Source organism: Poecilia latipinna, unplaced genomic scaffold (genome assembly GCF_001443285.1).
Source record: "Poecilia latipinna isolate Pla-1442-1.1 unplaced genomic scaffold, P_latipinna-1.0 Scaffold2148, whole genome shotgun sequence".
Lineage (NCBI taxonomy): Eukaryota > Metazoa > Chordata > Actinopteri > Cyprinodontiformes > Poeciliidae > Poecilia > Poecilia latipinna.
Window position 1 is genome coordinate 45572 of NW_015114764.1, and position 22383 is coordinate 67954.

Consider the following 22383-nt stretch of genomic DNA (forward strand, 5'->3'; position numbering starts at 1 on the left):
AATGTGTTTTTTAAATAGTCACTATTAAAAGACTCCAAACTGATGATAAACATTTTGGAGGTTTGGCTCAGCGATTGAAGGAGTTATCTGTCGGTTCAGTTCTTGTTTCCTGTCAGACGTTGATATTCCTCTTGGACAGGGATTTTAACCCCAATCCTCTGGTGTATAAACGTGAGTTTGAATGGATGTATGCGTGTGTAGTGCAAAGCGCTCTGAGTTCATTTAGATGAAGCTCTTTTTAAGTCGAACAGTGTACGTTTTGACGTGCATCAGGACTTGAGTTAAAATGAGATGCTTCCAGTTTATGGGAAAGTCACTTTAACTTGTTAATGAATTTATACCTGTGCAGAAAAATCTCAGCAGCCAGTGTTTTTGGTAGTTTAGCTGTTTAAGCGAGGTAAACTGCGGTTCTTGTTTGTGGATGTGTAAATAAAATGATTTCATCAGAGGCTGTAGAATCTGCACTATAATACGTGCCTCTGCTTTTACTCAAGAAACTGTTCATTATAATATAACCTTTAAGTGGCAAGTAGCTAATGCTGCTGCTCTCTTGAATTTGATATTCTGCGTTGCACAGAGCACCTGGCAACTATCAGCGTTTTCTTTTCCTGCACCACACTGAATTAGGCTGAGACTAACAGGTTGCTTCAGGCAAGGCTGCATTAACTGAAAATCATTCTGTATTTGTGTACATTTGTAACCTGTAAGATCTTTCACATTAGAACTGGTACAGCTCTTTACCCTCATAAATTTCTTTAATCTGTGTTTTTTATGGGGTTTTTTTAATTAATATGAAGCTCCAAATGTGACATTAACTTGCAAAATGGAGGCACAAGGTCTTATAATGCATATATTAAGACTCTGTGTGAACATCCTTGCCCATGCTTGGCATTGTTATAATTTAGTGAAGTGGGTGTTTCTTCAGCCTGCTGCAGATGCTGTGTGACTTCTTAAACGTGCACCCAGCTCCTGTTTATGTTTGACAGTGTGTCTGGTGTCTCTACATGGCAAGTGATGGCTTGCAGATTTTACATTTGCTGCAGAAAAGACGGCGAGTACTTAAATGGTGTTGCTGTGGTTCTCTAGCTGCGACTAGTCGTCTGATGATATTTGTTGCCTTAGTCAGAAGTGCAGTACTTGTAAACACAATGAAAGGCACCGTGCCTGGGCGGGTGTTTTGCCATTGTCTGTGTTCTAGTGCCTATTATGTGAACAAATACACCCACGCTGGGGTCTGTCTGTTTGATTTCAACTAGTTTCCTTTTAGTTAGGTCCTGAAAACCTGAAACAGGTTTTGAAATTTGTTGATAATCACAGGTCTGATATTGATAGAGAAAGTTTCTTTTTTTTTTTCTTTTTTTTTTTGCAGAAATTGTAAACCAAAGTTGTTGAAGTAAATGTTTTTTGCTAAACTGTGAATCAGGACTCTTTAACTTAAACTCAGATAAACACCAATAACATTGTACGGATCTTGCGCTTCTTCCACATGTTGTGATAAAAATTAGTGAGTATCTCAGAGTTACACATTTTACTGTACAATGGTCCTCTTCATGAACTCAGTTTTAATATTTTTTAAATTATTCAAACAATTACTTTTAGTAAATAAATCATTTTGTTCTGTGTTGATGGTGCCTTGGTTGTTATGCAGAGGTCAGTCTGTGAAACCAGGAAGCTGTAGTACTGCAGGACTCGCACTAATTGACTGGCTCAGAAATAAATAACTTCCTTTACCAAGTAGATCAAACTCAGACGTTTCACAGCATTTAAAGAAAATACTGTTGTTCAAATGTTTTTTACATCAACGTCTTCACAGGACAAAGTTTTTGTTTTACTTTCTGAACATAAGAGCTTCAGTGTTTCTATGCTAGTTCTGCAACAACTTTTAGCAACCTCAGAGCTTGTAGTATTGGATTTTCAACACAAATGTGTTAAAGTTAGAAGTTATAAGGTGCAAACAATAACAAATACCATGACACTTTACAAATCAAACAGGTTAATCTATATACAATTATGTGGACATATACAATTCAGTTAGTTTCCTGACAATCTATACAATCTAATTATATAATTACATTTAGGTCCAATTAAATAGTCAAAACTGAATAATTATACAATACAGTCAAAGGCATTTGTCATAAAGTAATGAAAGCGCGGCCAAGTGCTTAATTTATCAAGAAGGAAATGTCTCATCATCACCAAGCACGTAGAGATAAACGAACATTTTCCTTTAAACATGGAAAAACTCTCCTGCAGAACCAGGCTCAGTAGGAGCCGCCATCTGCTGCGCCCAACTTGAGGTTGAGAGAAACGAGCAGGAACAAAAAGACAGAAAAATTATGCTTGAGAATAGTTCTGTACTTTGGAAAAAATATTTCTAAAAGTTTAGAGTTAATGTTGTTGAATCCAGTCTGTGTGAACCTGCAAATATATGAAAAACATTCTGAAAAGCTTGTTAGTAACTCACTTCACACTGCATGATGCAAGATCCAATAGATGCTGCCGGCCTGTATAATTTCTTGCTGCTGCATCAGAATCGTGTCACAAGCAATCGACAGATATCAGATGGAAATGAAGAGGGGAGAAAGATAAAAGAATGCTCAATATTTATCAAAGCTCGTCTTTGGTTGTTAAAATGCTAAATCAAATGTTAGTGATCCCAAAACTCAGGTTGAAACAAACATAATCAATCAAGTTTATTTGTATAACATATTTTCGAAGTGCTTTAGAACATGAATATATAAAAATAAAAAATCATAAAATCAACATACAGTCACCAAATGAGAAACCAAACATTACATTTTGTTGAGTTCCATCATCAAGATCATCAATAAACATCAAATGTGTTGGTCAGTTTTCCATTTATTATGGTTCTAAATGTGGGTTTTAGTTTTGATTTAAAGGGACTCAGTGTTTCAGCTGTTTTGCTTTTTTTTGTTTTTTGCACCATGTGAATCTGGCTTTTGATTGATTGTAGCTTTCAGCGTGACTCCTTCAGTAAAATTTCTTCTTGATTCCCTGATCTGGAGTCAGTCTGCTATCTGCTGCGGCTCAGATACTAATTACTGCATGAAGCCACTTAAAAAAGAACAGTTCTAACTTTATACTCTCATAATAATAGGGGGAAAATGAAAAGCTATGACACAAATGATGTTTCTATAAATCCGGTGAATTGCATTTCTCTGTGTGCACTGCAGTAATCCAAATAACCCTGTCAGAACTAGTTTATATTGGTGTCATGCTTATGTGAGCTTGCTGGGTAAACACAAACCCTCTGCTGCCTTCATTAATTCCTTTCCTGCGTCTCAGCTGACAGAAATATTAATATAAGAATCTTGCTTGGCATTATGCATCATATACATTTGTTTGCATTTATAGAATCCATAGTAATTGGAGTTTGAAGGGGTTTCTAGGCAAAAATTGTTGTTTTCTGCATTTATCTCTTTTAATTTTCTAATAGTGAGAGCATAACACAGACAGGGGCATTTCCTGCAGTCGGTTGTCTCTATGGCAATGAATCTGGAAGATGGGGGAGGGGAAGAGCTCGCATCATATCTAATTATTTCTTGTATCCTCTATTCACACACACACACGCACACACACACACACTCACGCTGGGCTCCTCCCATAATAATTAGCCAGTTGCTTGATCCTCAACTCGCTGCCTTTTTTTTCCTGCCCTGTATTCATCTTCTCATACAATGTAGACGGCTCCAAGAAGCCGCTTTGTGGCCATTATTACTTCCCCTCTGTACTCATTAGTGACAACAAGCTCCCTGCCTTAAAGAAATGAACAATAGAGCTGCTTCATTACCTGCAATCATCTAACCTGCCCACGGTTCCCTGGCTTCGTCTCCAGGCCTCCTCAAGTGATTGTTTGGTCAAGATCCCCCCCACCTGAGTCTCTTAAAATACATAAAGTATGTGGAGTTGAATCTGTTTCGTCCTCAAAGCTTGATGTGCAGCTGTTTTTACGGAGAGATGATTTTTAATTATTAATTCAAACTTTTCTGTTTGAGCTCAATATGAGCGAGGCTGCTGTTCTCATTTATTTTTGTCCTGAATAAATAAACCAGCCTGGATCACAAAGAGAGTGAAAGTGCCAATACCTTTTGTGTGAAACAATTGGATTGTATAAGCTCGCATTAATTATTCAGGGCAAATTGGTGTAATTAAAGCTTGTTTGGAGATGTATGCTTGAGCTGGACTAATGTTTCAGTGAAGAAATCTAAAACCATTACCTGACTTTAAACTCAATAAGCATCATGTCCTTAGATTAAACATGTACTTCAAGGTAAGTACACTGTTATTAGAGTGCTGTTGTGTGGCAAAATGGATCAATATTTATACTTTAGCATCTATTAGGAAGGAGGAGATGTTTAAACATCACGGATGTTTAAACTGAGATGTTACACAGGCTTACACTGGGACTTGTTGCATTTTTTAAACATTTAAATATTATCATATTTGAACTGCATCATAAAAGTTACTAATATTTTTTCTTGCAGTGACAAAAAGATTCTAAAAAAAAAAAGCATAACGAGCTCATTGTATGAAATGATGTGTGTTCTTTGTTTTGAAGGTAGGATTGTAAAACCTATTTTAATTTCTGCTAATCTCAGAAATTTAGAATATTTTAACCAATTTGTTTTATGTTATTGGTATTGTGCCAGTCCCATAGTCAGAGTAGTTGATGTAATTAGTACAAATGCCATAAACACTCCCATTGGAGATGAAGTAATGCTCCGAATCCATTAATCGTGACTGACAGATAATGAACTGAAGGTTTTTAATTCTTTTATGAGCATCTGCCAAGTTGGTCATCTAAGTGGAGCCACTGTTTCCTATCAGGATCAAAAGATCTTAACTTTAAGCACTGGCAACATCTAAAGCTGGGCTGCAGAACTATGGAGAAGAGGTGCACCAATAAATCTGCCCTGACTTCCTTAATTTTGGGAGACTGGGAATTGGTTGATGCTTACATGTGAAAGAAATATTATCTACCTCTGCAAAGAGTTAGATATCAGAATAGATAGTTAGATCTACTTTTGCTCTGCTGAGTGGACCGACCCACAAATCTTCCCACAAAGTCACATCTACATGTGTCACCCCACTTTTTGTTTTTACATTTAGTGACTTTCAGAGAAAGAAGAAAAATATATCTGCCAAAATCGGAATCAACACATCAGGCTTTTTAAAGGTCGGGGATCGATCAGAAAGCTGCAATCGGTGCATCCATACCAGAGGGGTTGTCTGTCAAAAACAAAAGTACAGCCTTATCTTACCTCCAGAGGTAGACTGCAAGTAGCAAGTCTGCTAGCAACTGTAAATAAGCCATGTTGTATTCAGTAGATGTCCAAATAGCAGGGAGATATTGGGCAGCTGCATTTTCCTTTATTACAGTTGTGACATCATTAACCTGTTGTGATTTTCTCTGTAACCCATTTCAATTTCTAACAAAGCTTGTGCACTAACTGTTCAGCAAGTACCACCATTGTACATCATACTAAAACAAATATGTTGTGTGGGGGTGGAGGGACACCTTGCAAATTTATGAGTTTGTCACCTTTTTTTTCTAAATCCTTATGCACAACATACAGTAAATAAAAACGTTGTTTTTCGAGATGCATCATCGTTTGTGGGGTGGATTGTTTATGCATGGGGTCCACAGGCTCGGCTGTGCATGTTTTAACTGAGGTGTGATTGTTTCTCTTCCCGCAGGGTGCAGGTTGAGTTTTATGTGAATGAAAACACCTTCAAGGAGAGGCTGAAGCTTTTCTTCATCAAAAACCAAAGGTCAAGTAAGTAGCAAACAGGAAGCATCAGCCACTCTCCTCTCATCGTGTAATGAAAATGGTTTGATCGTTGCTGCATGATGATAATGAACAAATAACAGCATCAGAAGGAAACTGAAGTCAGCGATGCCGGTCAGGTTACTGTTTCGGTTAGGGTATTAGTATTAAATTTGCTACCTTGTATATTTGTTGTCTTGACTGTGCTATTTGTGGCCTGATACACAGATTATGGTCCATTTACTGAGAGGAATCTGAGCTGCAGTGTTTCTCTCATTAGAGCGCTGACTCTGTCTCAGTATCTGCCAAAGCAACCACACATCAACACTTTGCTGTCTTGTCTCTGCAACTTATTCATTTGCATCTAGTTGTGAAAATGTGCACAGCAAAAGCCTCCAGCAGGACAAACTATTAGCATATCTTCTTCTCTGCTGACGTTTTCCAAACTTGCAGTTGTCTGTAAGCCACCAAAGTTTAAAACAAATAACAACTCAGCAGAGCCCAAGAACAGATCCCCTCCAGGCTGCTGACCTTTAGTTTGGTTTTAACCTGTTCAGACGTTGATGCAGACTTCATCCATCAGGACAGATCTAGCAGCTGTTGCTGAGGTTGATTGAAATGTTTATTGCAGCTAGCACCACCCCATGGATGACATGCACATCTGCACCAGGTTGCAGCTTTACGCAGACCAGGCTATGCTGGTTTTGTGTTTATTTATTGGAGGACTATGTGTCAGAGCTCATTCAACCAGATAATCTTGACTCCATAGAAGGCATTGTGGATTTAGATAATATCTGTAGAAATTTGAAACCCATCTTTCTTACCCTATATGTCCCTTTACCCCGAATATGTTTGTGTTTTTGTTGGGGGATTTTAATCTGTGTCATGGAAAAATAATTTAAGAGTTCCAGGGTGTTATTTGTTTCTTCAGAGTTACAGGCAAAGATATAAAAACAAAATTTCATCAAAGCAAGTGTTTTTTTGTTTTTGTTTTTGTTTTTTTGGGGAGTGGGGTTGTCATATTGTATCTTCTGTAAAAGCAATCCGAGCCATATTTATAGGAATACATGGTAAGTGGAATAAAACATTTTTTTAGTGTAGCAGCATAATCTCACAATGGAGATTGTTGGAACCCTTTCTGCCAAAACATTTTTTAATAAGACAGGATTTTTCCTCTCGCATTTGACAAAATTTAAAGCATCTTCTTTGCACATTCTTTCTGGATCATCGTCTTTCCTTTCTAATACTTTCCTCTAAGAACAGCAGAGATTACCGCAGAGTCTGCTGAAGGTAAATGTAAGCCAGTGTGTCAATCAGGACAAGATGTTTGTTTTTGCTGCTCCACAGGCCTGAGAATCCGTTTGTTCAACTTTGCATTGAAGATCCTCACCTGTGCCCTCTACATTCTGAGAGTCAGCCTGGATAATCCCACAGAAAACTACAGTATCAATGGGTGAGCTTCACTTTCAGCAGTTCCTGCTGCGCATTTTAATTTTACTCGGTTTAAGAAAGCAATACAGACCTCAATAATGCATTTTCATTTCGTTATATGAGGTTGATACATATTTATGATAAATTATTTGTAAACCAAAACAGCAGTTCTGCTATTTGACTTGGAGACATGATGACATTTTGTTTTGAGGGTTTAACTTAAGCTGAACACACAGATCCAGTTCAAACCTGGTACTAACAGGCATGCTGGATAATTCAGTCACAGATAAACAGATATAAGCGTGAATGTTCGCTCCTGGCAGACAGCACAGTGTTTTTCCATAAAGAATCAGTTTCTGCTGGAGAAAAAAGTTTATCATAAAATAAATGAAATATTACCACTGAGAAGCTGATTACTTTCAGTAATTTAATTCAGTAAGTGTTATATAGATTCATTAATCTATGAAAAATACAATCGGGTCAATTAATTACATCGAAAATTATTTTCCAAAATATCTGACAGTCCACAGTGGAATAAAATATTAATTATCTAATGTGAGAAGCTCAACGTTTTCTGTTGTGCCAGAATTACCTCCCAGCTGTTCTTTAGCTCTTATTTTGGTTACAGTCTGTTTATCTTATAAATATTTATAAATCTGCATTCATGTGAGTGAATTTTCTCCTAAATGTGTCTGCTCCTGAGTTTATTTACCTACTTTGATCCTGTTTTTGCCTTTTTTTTTATGTATTTTTTGCAGCACAACATGCCGAAACAGCAGTTCACTGAATTCTACTGAGGGACGTGAAATCAAATGGTATGTTTAATGTGAAATGCCATTTATTGACCTCTATGGGTTCAGCTGCTTCTCGGTTGTGAAGAACTTTGAAAGAAATGTTTTTGTTTGTTTTTGTTTTTGCAGGAACCTAATTTTCTGGGTGAACAGACTCCAGCCTGTGTGGGCAATACAGGTGATGCTGTTGGCAATCTTGTAAAAGTGGGCATAAATCAAATTGTTCTCCATGAGCTGAACGTGTAATTCAACCCTAAAACCTGACTGTCATTTATTAGACAAACCGCAGCACGTTGTATTTCCTCAGTGAAAGCTAAGATGCCAGAGGAGATGAGTCAGCAGATGCCAGGTTCATTCATCTCCTTCTCCCTTTGTGCTGCAGGTGACAGTGGCCTTAATCAGTTTCTTGGAGACTATGCTTATCACATATCTCAGCTACAAGGTAAGGGTCTGCTTTCCTGCACAAGTTTTTCTCATTCCTCTTTTCTGTTGTGGTGCAGCTTTTTGATTCAGTGGATTTTTGTGTGTGTGTGTTTTGTGAACCGAAAGCTTCAAATGTTCAATTCATTATATGAGGTAAAAACAGCTTTGGTGCATTTTTATTTAATTTAATGTCATTTAATTTTTGACAAGGCTGCAGATTTGAGACACACAACAACCCTAAACATTTAGCCAGACCAGCAGTACACTTTTTGTAGATTGAAGTGCATGTAATATCTGGTCTTGTTAAAGTACTGATGTGAAGTCTGGGACCAAACTTCAACAATGACGCTAGCAGATGCTTTCCATTAGTGATGGGAATTTCATCTCTTTTCAAACTGTTTTAATTTATTACCATCTACAACTACAATGTCCATCTTTCTTTCTCTCTCTCTGTTTTCTCCATCTCTCGTGTGATGTGCTCTCTTCTGTAGATGCATATGCTATAAGACTTACAGTGGTGATAACAGGGGAAGGTGCTTCTGCTTCTGCAAAGTATTGACTGTTGGAGACTGAATGCAAATTCACACGACACTCAGATTTTTTTTTTTTTTTTTTAAGAAATGTTGATAACTGTATTATTTTCTCTGCGGTTGAACATTATGCAGTAATCCATGTTGGCTTAACTAGTAAATCTTTATGATGTCAATAGAAGTTTTTGGTTTAAGGTATAAGTACTGTGCAGAAGTACTGTTCAACGTAATCCATTTAAAACTGCTTCACTCTGAGGATGGTAAGCATGTTGTACTGCTGCTTTAAACGTCTCACCCTGCAGTCATCTGGTGAAACTTGTGCTCAATACGTAGTTAATCCTTTTATTTTCAGCCGTGTCATATTCTTTTTGCCCCAGTGAGTGGTTTGGGGATTAGGAAGCATTTTAGTTTTTATTAAATGACGTCAAAATGTTGTGCTGCTCTTAGCTGGCGTTAAATTGAAGCCTTGTATATTTTTGTAGACGTTTTATTTGCTCCTTCACTGCTGCATTCGTTGTTTCATCGTTTTCAGATGTTGAATCTTACTGATTATTTGTTGTGTTAGATTAACAGTGTCTGTTCCTAAGCTGCTTTTATATGTTTGTGAATTTACTTTTTCAGAGTGATATTAACTACATATAACTTGGCATTTTGTTAAAATACTAAAATTAAACAGCAGAAAAAGCAACTTAAAGATAACATAGATGAATGGACTGTTGTACTGTTTCTTGTTGAACACCATGCAGTAAAAGCTCATCTTTTTATTCATTACTGTTCTTCTGAAAACAATCCACTCTCTAAACAGAATATTCAATCATTTTCCACACATTTCCCTTCCAGGGGAACATTTGGGAGCAGATCTTCCAGATATCCTTCATATTGGAGATGATTAATACGGTACCATTTATAATCACAGTGAGTAATTCATCTACATTTACTTCAATTTATTTATTCTGCAAAACAGTGTGTGTGTTGAAATGTCCAAACTGAGAGGTATTCTACTGTTAGCAGCATGATGTTAGAGCCTTTACTGCACATTGTTTTACTGTTTATTTGCAAAAAAAAGAGAGAGAATCAGAAATTATTTTAAAAGTAATTGTCCAGTACATGCTTTTACTACTTCTCTAGCGCTTAAGTAAAGTTTTAATCCTTTTCTTATCTACTTTTTACTTATTTAAGATCTTCTGGGCTCCGTTGAGAAACATATTCGTCCCCGTGTTTCTTAACTGCTGGCTTGCCAAAGGTGCTCTGGAGAACATGATCGTAAGTCTTTTTTTCCATTACAAGATTCTGTAGCTGTCAGCTGAAAACATTACGTTTTATAAAGGTATTAACATAAAGATGAACAAAAAAAAATATTTGCAGACAACCTGAACAATATAAAAAAAAATAGTTCCAGTTTTGTTTCCCCATTTTAACTCTTGACATTAAACTTTTAGGACATTCTGGTGTTGAAGCTACAAAGTGATAAGTGGAGCTATTTACTTTTACTTTTAACACACTTTTAGAGATATTTTCAATATTAAGGATATTTTACACTGGTCTTATATACTTTATATAAAGTAATTATTTCAGTTATTACAGTTTCCCAAAATACATTTTAGCTATGCCAGTTTCATATTTCAATCTGTAGTTTCATGCAGTGTAGAATAATAAACATCTCAATTCCTTCAATTCCTTTATTTTCAGTAAACATTGTTTTCATAATTGTATTCAAAGATTCAACCTTTCATGGTTTATCTTGTTCATTGACTTGAAATGTGTTGCTCGCAGAAAATACATGAGTTACAGAATCTTAAGTTCATGCAGTTTGTACTTTTGTAGATTTTGATGGATCATTACCCTCCTAGCAGCTTTATTAAAGCTGATTAATGTTAGATGTGGAAGCTGTTGATTTTACCAGTGAACAGAATTTAATCGGATGAGCCGGTTCCTTCCTTTCGGGTTAGTTGTCGTCTCTCGTGTTGTAAATACATCTAATCTGTCCACAAGGCAGTGCATCTTTTTGAAGGCAGTAAAACTGACGCCATCCATGTAACACTGTTATCAGCAACTCTGGGTTCTTTGATATACAAGTGTGCTGTGTAATTAGTTGGCCTTTAAAGCTAAAACCAGTGACTTCTTCAGCTTCAGTTGGCTGATTTGCTTCAAGAAAAAATGCAGTCACGACCAGCTAGAAGTTGGTTTCTGCAGCAGAGAAGTCATTAGTTTTTCCTGGTAGTATTATGCATAAATTCCAGTAAATGTATGCAACAAGAAAGGAACAAATGCACAGACTTGTATCTGCCGGAAGACTTTTAAAGGAGTCAGATCACATCTTACATGATCTACTCTATCACTGAGATTCAGACGAGGTCATGACAGGATGAGCGCATCATGCCAAGGCTGCAGTCAGCAGATGGTAAAACCTGGGGCCAGCAGGGAGGAGGTGGCAGGCTGGACATGCTAACAAGGTGCAACTGAGAACCACTCATTAGCTGCTTCATATGAAGATGGACAGCATGCTAATGTAGAGACACCAGTATAGTTTGCATATAATAAATAGCATGTTAAACATGAGCAGATTTGTGCACATAAAGAACCGTAATATAGCAAAAATGTTGTGGATTTGTGGGGTACAGTTTAGTTTAGTATTGTGCTTTTTTAGGAAATGACCCAGTTATCATCTATTCTAAACAACATTCCAATATGTGAGAGTATAAATATAAACCAGAGTTTCCTGTAAGGTTCGCATCAAATTCTGTCCAGTCGCTGCGCATGTTTTACTTTGTAAGGCAATAGAGAAGCTGCATTTCATTTCTGAGCTGATGACATACAGAGTATTCACAGGAGGAAATATGGAGACGATAAACTTTTCTTCTTCCCCCAGAATGACTTCCATCGTGCCATCCAGAGGACGCACTCCGCAATGTTCAACCAGGTGTTCATCCTCATCTGCACCTTACTGTGTCTGGTGTTCACAGGGTGAGGGAACATCTGCTCTTTAAACATCTGCTGGCATGCTGGCACATTTCCACTGAGGCCACATGTGCTCAGGTTTTTCTGTAAGATATAAATTTACTGAAATGCACCACAGTAAAATATAAGCTGCTATATATGTACTTAAAATTAAAAACCTGGTAACTTCAACTGTAGTCAATCAAGTAAAAAAACAGATTTTTAAGGCCCAAATCTGAAGGTAAGATATTTAATTAGTAAAGATAATTACTCTAATTCTCTATGTTTATTAGAGATGCAGCATTGAGAATTTTTCTGGACCAATATGTAAAGCTTTGACCTGCCAATTTTAATTGTTTATCACCCCTTTTTAAGATTTTTCCTCACAATAAATACAATGTTCTTTGAAAATATACAAATAAAATAAACAGTTTAGGTATAAACAAAACTTAGCTAAAAATTAAATTCAGCTCGATGTTGTTCACAACAATAAAATACACTTTGTAAAAAATAAGCAATATGTAAATTAATAACCAGATAACTTCTGCTGTCGTCAACCAAGTTTTAAACAGTTTTGCCTCCTTACTTTACAAGAAGAAGAAGGGGGGAAAGGAAATTTCATTGTGATGCTAGTTAACAAACAATGCAGTCATATTTAATTTATTATTAAACTAACTCAGAAAACCCTGTAGGTTGCATTGAGTCATTGACTTGCAGCATTCACTCTTCCTGCACAAGCAAGTAGCGACATTTTATGTCAGTTATTTTCCTGACGTTAATCATCCTGCCTTGTATCTGTTGTGCAGGATCTACAGCTAACCCAGTGAAACTCATCTGTTCTTCTCTTTATGTGTTATTGATTTGGACTTTTATAGCACCAATTTATTTTAATCAAAGCGGGCTCCTCCTTGCCCATCGCGCTCTGGCCGTGTTCGTGAGCCGTGACGACCACCCATCTACTCAGGCAGCTTCATTTCCCGTGTCTCAGGGTTTGATTAAATCTTCAATTTATCTGAGAAAGAAAATAACCAAATTAATTAGCACAGCTTCTGAAGGAGATTACCAAAAGAACAATCAATGTCACTTCAAAATGAGGTACTGAGCAGAAGCTGCATTGACTTTGGTGCCCTTTGGTCTTGATCAAATAGAAAACTAAATTGTGGTCCTGAAGCAACTTGTCTTTGTGAGACATACATCACATGCAGACATGAGCTTCAGTAGAAACAGAACAGTTTCTCTCTATTTTAGTATTTATACTTTTAAAGGGGACTTATTGTACAAAGTTTACTTTTTGCATAGTTTAATACTTCCATTTGAATCTCAACTGCCTCTAAAAAAAAAAGCTGAAGCGCTTTAAAATAAAACACCCAGCCATTTTCTGTCAATAAATTAATGCTTTTTGGTGTCTGGAAAATGAGCTGTTTGAAAAACCTTCTGAATGTAACGTCACAAATCATCAAACGTGCTGAGATCCAGCACGTTTGGTCAGCTGGTTTTACTGCTGTATGCGCTGTACAATGGCTGCTGGAAAAGACAAGTGTTTTGTTATTGACTTACCAATCAGAAACCACTTGGTGAACTCCTGCTGAGTGTGCGGGAGGTTCTACTTTTGCTTTTCAAAGATGTACGGTTGTATAATTGCACATCTGTTTGCAACCATTTTCAAGTGCGAGTTAAAGCATAGAGTTGGGGGCGTGGCCAACAGCAGCTTATTTGGATTTAACGCAACAAGAGGCTCTAAAAACGCTCAAAATAAGCAGAACTGAACAACCGAAAATTTCATATCTAAGAATGATTTTGTGTAAAAAAAAAAACTTCTTCATATAATAAAAATGTTTTTTATAGTCAATAGATAAATTCTAGCCTGTTCAAGGATGCATAATAGATCATCTTTAAAACAAAAATATATGACATGCTTTCATTTGAGTCTTTTCTACTGACGATCAAGTAACACTGTTTATTATTCATTTATAATAATAATGTTATGTAAACATTTTTATTTGTTGTTGTGTTTCCTTTGGCAACCAAGAATATTTCCAAACAGTCAAATTTGTCATTCTTTTAGCCAAGGGTTCAAACATGATTCAGCTAGCTAACTGGTAGCCCAGAGAAACAGGTTGGGGAAGGGCAGCACAAAAACCAGAGAAACCTCTGGTTGTCTTAAAACTCCAACTTTTTTTAAAACCTTGGTATTCCATAAATAGCCATGCCTTAACGTGTTTTCATTTCAGCCATCCTTACCTGAAGGACATTGGTTGCATGTAAATAATTCATCCTATCTTTCTGCAGAGCCTGTGGGATTCAGCATCTTGAGCGAGCCGGGAAAAACCTGTCCTTGTTTGACTCCTTTTATTTCTGCATCGTCACCTTCTCCACTGTGGGCTACGGCGACGTTACTCCACAGATCTGGCCCTCACAGCTGCTGGTGGTTATTCTCATCTGTGTTGCTCTGGTAGTCCTTCCGCTACAGGTATGGACCACATGAAACAGACTTCATATGAACCGTCTCCTAGAATTTGAAATTCTTTGACTTTCTGCAAGCAGAGATGTGCTTCTTATGAGTCTGTTATCAAATTTTAATGTGCAGTTTTTTTGCAGCTGATGTGGCCTGACAACAAATCAAAAACTAATGAGGGCCTTACATTCTCAGACTTTAGGCTACAGGAGGAGTTTTTGCATCTCAGTCAAAATGTCGGCCTAATTAGATCCTCGCTGCATTAACCGGCAATTCTGTCAACTGGAAAACTCGACTGCTTCACATTTTCTAATGAGATGTTCATGTAAAACTAATCGTGGGTTTTTTTTCTTTTAAATGTGCTGCCTATATACTAGGCAGCACATTTTAACCCTTTTTAACCATTGCTTCTGTTCCACTGTTTCAGTTTGAGGAGCTGGCGTACTTGTGGATGGAGAGCCAGAAGCTCGGAGGGAACTACAGCCGTCACCGGGCGCAGACGGAGAAACATGTTGTGTTGTGTGTCAGCTCGCTCAAGATCGACCTGCTGATGGATTTTCTTAATGAGTTTTACGCTCATCCTAGGCTGCAGGTACAGAGGCCAGCGCTTTTCGAGAGCTTTTCTTTTCTGTGTAACACCCAAAAACATGGCCATGTAAAACAGGGAAAACCAGAGTTTGAACCAACTAGCTCACCAGCTTATTCTTAATTGACTACAAATATTTCCTACTGAATTCAAACCACACCTTTAGCATTGTCAGTCACAAGTTTCCATTTTGTCTGTTTGCTATTGTAAACTTTTGCACAATGGGATCATTTATATTCTTGTTGCTTCAGTCTATGGATGCAAATGTTGAGAAAATCCTGCTGGAGCATCCAAACTTTATTACATGATACTCTTCCTGTTAGCAGGAGGGAAAAACTTAATCAAAAAGTGCCTGAACAAAGTAGCAGTTTAGTGGTGTTCACACTAAACTGTAAGACACGTTATAACATTTCCTGTCTTACATTTTCCACAGAACAGATTTGTTCATTTTAAATGGGTTGTGCAAACTCTGCGTCACATTTTAGGCTAGATTTTAGCCTTGGTTATGAAACTGTGCAAGTTACTCAACAGACCGTTGCTAGGTAACCACAAGTTGCTCAGCAGGTTGTTGCTAGGTAACCAAAGAGTGAGGGAGTTGGTTGATACCACCAAACTTGCTTTGCTGTGAGAGGTTGAGCAGATAAAGTCTTTCCTCTCCCAGAATGCTGTTTGGATCTCGATCGAAGTTCAGTGAAGTTCTTGAATATCAACAGGAATCATATGTTTTTCACCATATATACTTTTATTGCTTTATTGCCCAGTCCTAGTCTCACATAAAGTTTGATGATTTTAAAGGAAGCGATGGAATCCCTAAAATGAAAAAAAAGCTGTCTGTTTTGCTTCACAGGACTACTACGTGGTGATCCTGTGCCCGACAGAAATAGACATTCAGGTTCGCCGCATCCTGCAGATCCCCCTGTGGTCTCAGAGGGTCATTTACCTGCAAGGATCGGCCCTCAAAGACCAGGACCTGATGAGGGCCAAGTGAGTTTTAGCCTGCACACGTTTACAGGACAATCTAAACATTTTAAAAGTCTCAGCTGGTTGTAAAATCACAGTGGTTAGGTGGCAGCACAAAGCCAGTAGGCAGCAGTTACACGGTGCGCTAGCTACATTGGCTGCCCTCTGCTTGCACATCAATGTAACAGGATTTTATCCTACATGTATCATCTGCGCTGAACAAAGGCTACAGACATTAAAAAATAAGTTTCCCAGATTTTTTTTATCACCTACAATTTTTATCTGTATCAGTAAATCCTTTGCTGCGTAATCTTACAGCCAGATATTGTTTAACATCGTTTTTACAACTGAGTCATAATTTATTGGCGCTGAAGTGCTTCACAGAGCACAGTGTAGTTCTGCTGGAAGAGGCTGCAGTCTGTAATGTAGCCTCTACCAGCTACATTACAGACTGGTAATGGTTTGGTTTGATTAACAGTGCTGGATGATTTGCTGCATTTCTTTACGTTGTCTCGCCATCTTTTCTCATTTTAAATTAAAAAACAAAAAATTGTTGAAGATTCAAATCAACAATTTTGACATTTTTCAAACATTACAAAAGGAAATGTTTTGTCACAAAATGCCTTAAAATATACAAAATTAAAACACAAATGTTCTGCAAATTAAAAAGAATAATCTTAACTTCAAGTTATTCCATCAATTTTGCATCATTTAATATCATCTTGCAGATTATTTTCTTTTCTTTTTTTTGTGTGGGAGCATTTGAGCATTTCCAAACTGAGGATGAATTTATCTAATTGTTAAATTGTGTGATCAGCTGAATCCCTGCCTTGTTGTCTCTGATTCATTTAGGATGGACGACGCTGAGGCGTGCTTCATCCTGAGCAGCAGGAATGAGGTCGACCGAACTGCTGCTGTAAGTAAAGTAACGAGGTGTAAATGTAAAACAGCGTAAAGGGGTAATTTCCCTTCATATTATACTTCCAAGTCATTTTACGATATTAGATCCTGAATTAACAAAGAGAAAGTTGAGACTCTGTAAAATTCTTGGAAATTGTTGTGTTGGTAAATAAAACTGATCTTTCTCCTGCTGCAGGATCACCAGACTATTTTGAGGGCTTGGGCTGCAAAGGACTTCGCTCCAAACTGTCCTCTCTACGTCCAAATCCTCAAACCGGAAAATAAGTTTCACGTAAAATTTGCAGGTAAATTGAAAACATATACATATCTTCATGAATACTATATATATATGTATATACTTTTCAGACCTAGAAATGATTGTAAATGATTTCTTTTCAACAGATCATGTTGTATGTGAAGAGGAGTTCAAGTACGCCATGTTGGCTCTGAACTGCGTGTGTCCAGCCACGTCCACCTTAGTGACTCTGCTGGTTCACACCTCCAGAGGACAGTGAGTAAACACTACTGTTACTGTGAAATTTTAAACAACGTTCACCTTATTTTAGTAGAGTTACTTTAGAATTATTCAACTTCAATTCAGAAATTTAAAAACAAGTTCGAAACATTGGCACCTAGCTAATAAAATCTTCTTTTACTCGACATAAATTACTCATTTAAATACCTATTTGTAATCTGTAGGTTAAACAAAGAAAACAAACATGTAGCATCTTGATTTACTGATCTACAGAGGAGCTATCCTGTAGATGTTTTCCCTGAATGTTTGTTTATTGAACATGGCTAACTCCTCAAAGGAGAGCATTTCTTACAGAAATATTCCATGTTTCACTTTGAATATTGTTATTTGTATTTATGATTCTATCATGTTTAAGTAGGCAAAGAAAGACTGCTGCAGCGAACTAAAATGTCGTTTTGTTTAAACACTCAGAGATTTGGTGCTATCGTTGGTTTTGCCAGTTTTGTTGGATCTCACGTGGCATCAATGCTTAAAGCTCCTGTGTGGCAGGAAGAACGGTGGCAGTAATAGCAGAAAAGCAGAATAACAGAAATTTTTTTAAACCAAATTTTAGTTATTCTGTAATCCTGAAGAAATTTTATTTGCAACAATATAATTAGCTATATTTATGTAAGCATCCACTTGCTGCCAGTTTTTAAGCCGGTTCTTGTAATAATTTGGTGTTTGGCCTGTGCGTAATGTTTCTCCCTTCGTCTTTCAAGGTTTTGCAGCTGGGACTACTACCGAGTCCAAACAATCAGTAGCAATCAAACGCCGAGCTTGAAAAACAAATGAGAGACTTCATGCTGGCCACGTTCTTTTCTTGTACTTACATTCTAGTCATTATTCACTTGATTTAACTTTACTTGACAGTTTAATCAAAAATAAATTCTGTGGAAGCGTCTTTTCAGCTGCACAGACTCCAGACTGACTGATGCGCTGCCAGCACAGCAGAAACCGTGTCACTGAGCATCACCTGCTTCTTCTTTTAGCCTGTAAATCTGCCCGTCTATTTGATCAGCTTCTCTCGCCAAATTAAAAGCACGGCACATCTGTGTTTATTATGGAAACTCACACTGGCTTCTGCCTGTGAAGGTGACAAAAACTCAAAGTCAGTATCTCCGCCGCAGGTGTTAATTTAAACGCCGTCAACACAATTGAAAGTTAGAGCATATGTGTCCAGCTTACTTTCATGTGTTTGTTGTTGTGGCTACACCTGAGGAGGAGGAGCAGGACCGAGCAGGAAGGGATTCCATTTTTTTAAATTGTAAATATTTTCCTACCAAATTTAAATAAGAGCTCAAAGATATGGTTCTATTATGTGGTTTAAGCATAAATCTATCAAATCTGGGCTGCTAATAATTTATTTGAACTATTCACACATTGTCAAATTTTCGGTTAGTAAAACTTATGTGCACAAGTTGAATTATATGTTGTATTTTCTCTGCTTGCTCTGACGTATACATACAGCACCAACATATTTTACAGTCGTGGTTTTAATTAGTTTGATGCCATTTGAAGACTCTTGTTGTGAAGGATCCCATAAATTGAGGCATAATCAGACCGAATGATCCGATGCTGGCAGTTCAGTAAATTAAATGCAGGATTCCAGTCTGCAGAACATAAACATCCAGATAAATGTTGACATGCTCTTCATCTGCCAGCAGGGTTCTGGTCATTGCTGGACTTGTCTTTCCCTCTGCACTTATTGAAGACAAAACATCTTGAAAAAGCTTTTCTGTCACAGCTGTAAAGTCCAAAGTAAAACTATTTTTAACAGTCGGTGCTCTTTGGTGGTTGAAATATCCCTGCTCTACTTTCACTCCCTGCAGCAACGAGACTGAAACGATTAATTGACAATCAAAAAACATTATTTTGTTTGTTTTTTAAGGCTCACTATTAAAAATATTCTTTTAATAAAACAATTTTAATGAATTAGTAACTATGCAACTGTTCTACTATGTTAGTAATCACTAAAAGAAGTCACAATTTGATCCCTGCTACAAAAAAGTTGAACGTAATGAAGGAAAACAGAACAAGAGTATTGAAACCTCAATGCATAATGTTAAGCCCAGCAGATTAAGTTTTCATATTTTACTTTATCCAATCTGCCAGAATCCCAAATTGAATCTGATTAAAACAAAAAATTTTATTTTTGTAATAATCCTGAAAGAAAACCAAGAACAATGTGACGTTATTGACCTTATAGAGTGCAGACTGCGTCTGTAATCATCTACAAAAGGAGGGTATGAATTGTTGCTATATATAAAACAGTAAATAATAAAGTGCTCTTTCCCCAGAGAGGGGCAGACGTCCCCGGAGCCGTGGCAGAGGACTTATGGCCGCTGCTCTGGGAACGAGGTGTACCACATCCATTTAGCGGACAGCAAGTTTTTTGGGGAGTATGATGGAAAGAGCTTCACCTACGCCTCCTTTCATGCCCATAAGAAGTCAGTGAATTCTCTGTTTCCAAATGTTGGATTAATCTGTGACACAGAATAACTTAAATCTGAGTTTGAATTTCCCTGCAGGTATGGTGTGTGTTTGATCGGGGTGAAGAGGGAGGACAACAAGAGCATCCTCCTGAATCCTGGACCGCGTCACATCATGGCTGCTACCGACACCTGCTACTACATCAACATCACCAAGGAGGAGAACTCAGCCTTCATCTTCAAACAGGAGGAAAAACATGGGAAGGGTCTCCCCGTCACCGGGCTCTACGACGCCCCCTCCAGGCTGCCTGTGCACAGCATCATAGCCAGCATGGGTAAGACTGAAAACCAGACAGAAATGACATGTAATAATCAGTGGGAGGTTTTGTAGGTTGGCGTGAAAGAGAAAATAGATGCTTTATTTTAGTCAAAACTGCATTTTGTACATTTCTGAATGGTGGCTGCCTTGTTGATGCTTTTGCATGATTTCTTTACTGACCTGCTTTCCTTTACTTTATCGGCTGACTTTATTGTTATGTGCCTGTTTTTGTTTTTTTGACCTGTGAAAGTTGATCAGACCACCTCATTTGGTAAGTTCATGCATGATGCATCCTTGTTTCTTTTTACACCATAATGTTATTATGTATTTCTTTACTGTTTCAGGGACACTTTACTTAATCTGCATGCGCTGTACAAATGTTAATGTACAGCACATACACTCAATTTGTGCTGCAACTAACGATAATTTTAGTAAACAATTATTCTACCGATTAATTAATTGGATTTAAAAAAGGAACATTCTGTACATTGTTTTATTTTACCACTTGAGTCTTTTGTTCAATGTTAGAAGTACTTTGAGAGATGCAAAGAAATAAACAATTATTCCTTTTTTTTTTAATAAGAAACATTTTATTACCTAAAGTGCAACAACATAGCATTCCTTATTCTTGATCATTTGCAGCAAAGGATGCATCTGCAGATAAATAAATCCTTTTAACATCAACTTGATGTTTTTGCTTGACTTATCAACCCAATATAGGACTAATCTGTTGATTATTTTTTCAATTAACCGGTTAATAACTGGATAGAAAAAGGTGTGTATTTAATGCAATTTAATGTAAATACATATTTTTTGTTCAGTTTTGACTTGATTACTTCTCTCAGAATGGCCTTTTTTGGTTCTAATTGACTAATTAATTGATTTCTAAATAATAGTTGACAATTATTTCAATAATCGATCAATCCAATAATCATTTCAGCCATGAACTCAACAGATGCATTATGGAGTTTTCATGCATCATATTATGAGCAGTTATATGATGTATGTCAATAAAGTATTTTCTGTATTTATAGATAAACTTCTGTGACTGCAGTTTGCATGCTACTCTGTGTACACAAAGCATTTTTCTGAAAAGCAATACATTTTCTCCTCAAGACAAAACAGGACGTTTTGCTGAGTAAACAAATAAAAAATGCTGAGTGTCAGAAATGTACAAATGGAGATCAGTTTTTATATGCAAAGAGCTGTAGAACTGCTGTGCGTCATTTGATTTCTGCTTCGCTTATGAAATAATCTAAATTAGTTGACGCCGCCCGTGTAATTTGTAGGGACTGTAGCGATAGATCTCCAGCATCCCGATCCTCCGGAGGAAAGTGGGAAACTGACCCTTCCCACCGAGAACGGAGCAGGAAGTCGAAGGCCAAGCATCGCACCCGTCTTGGAAATTGCTGACTCCTCCACCATCTTGCCCTGCGACCTCCTCAGTGACCAATCGGAGGACGAGACCAACCAATCAGATGACGAGGGATCCGTGGGGTCGGAGTGAGTAGCGCGGATGTGTTTCAGTGCATGAAGAAACAGCGGAGATTTCTGGAATTTGGGGTGTTTAGTGAGGCAGCTGCGTTCTGCGATTTGAAATTGATTGATCTCACCTTTCTTCCTCGCCGTCATCCCTCATTGGCTGTCGAACGGGAGATGGATGAGGTTTCAGCAGGCGTATAATCAGTGTGTCACGATGCTGGAAAACGCAGTGACTAATATCGTGACAGGAAGGTCAGATTTTTTCTTCTAGTGATGCTGATGCTACACGGATCCTTCCTGCCAATGTCCCTAATGCAGTCGACATCACAGCAACTCAAGGAAATCTTCAGTAATCTTTCTGATGACAGAAATGTGATAGATAGGGGCTCGGATGCAGTGAGGAGTCAGTCACTAATCCCAAACAGCAACTGTTAGACTGACTCCAACATAAACAGGTCTCTTAAACTTGCTCATAACATAACATGGTCTTCTGAGCCTCTGTCACTGCAGAGGCGCAGAGCTGGTGTTGAAACAAGTTAAGAAAAAAGTGCAGCGTGAAACTCAAGGTCCCACAGTGCCATCATGTGGCGATTAAGTGGCAACTGCATCTATATTAATGCTGGAAAGTCAAACTGGAAATTTAAAGAGATAAAACTGACTGGGGTAATGCATCACAAATTAAATGAAATGAATCAAGCTGCCACTTAAATGCAAATCAAAACAAGTCAAGTTGTTTTACTTTAACATGCATTTAAGGCTGTAAGTCATCAGTGAATGGATTTAAGCTGCAGCAGAATCTGATAAAAGGCTGGGAACCTGAAACTTTCTTCTGAA

General features: G+C 37.6%; 1 protein-coding gene across 18 annotated transcripts in view; it reads left to right on the forward strand.

Annotated features, from left to right (window-relative positions):
- kcnt1b (potassium sodium-activated channel subfamily T member 1b) overlaps positions 1–22383 on the forward strand; it is an 86763-nt gene that overhangs the window by 44483 nt on the left and 19897 nt on the right. For 12 of the 18 annotated variants that reach the window (XM_015017479.1, XM_015017466.1, XM_015017467.1 and 9 more), the window contains 18 exons: positions 5719–5798; positions 7137–7242; positions 7979–8035; positions 8141–8189; positions 8394–8453; positions 9805–9879; positions 10144–10227; positions 11834–11928; positions 14191–14371; positions 14784–14948; positions 15790–15926; positions 16755–16818; positions 16999–17107; positions 17205–17313; positions 19617–19766; positions 19848–20083; positions 20318–20338; positions 21357–21570. In XM_015017479.1, coding sequence (XP_014872965.1) covers positions 5719–5798; positions 7137–7242; positions 7979–8035; positions 8141–8189; positions 8394–8453; positions 9805–9879; positions 10144–10227; positions 11834–11928; positions 14191–14371; positions 14784–14948; positions 15790–15926; positions 16755–16818; positions 16999–17107; positions 17205–17313; positions 19617–19766; positions 19848–20083; positions 20318–20338; positions 21357–21570 — 1992 coding nt within the window. The remainder of the gene's footprint in view (positions 1–5718; positions 5799–7136; positions 7243–7978; positions 8036–8140; positions 8190–8393; positions 8454–9804; positions 9880–10143; positions 10228–11833; positions 11929–14190; positions 14372–14783; positions 14949–15789; positions 15927–16754; positions 16819–16998; positions 17108–17204; positions 17314–19616; positions 19767–19847; positions 20084–20317; positions 20339–21356; positions 21571–22383) is intronic. The other 6 variants (XM_015017468.1, XM_015017474.1, XM_015017475.1 and 3 more) reach the window with 1 other exon arrangement.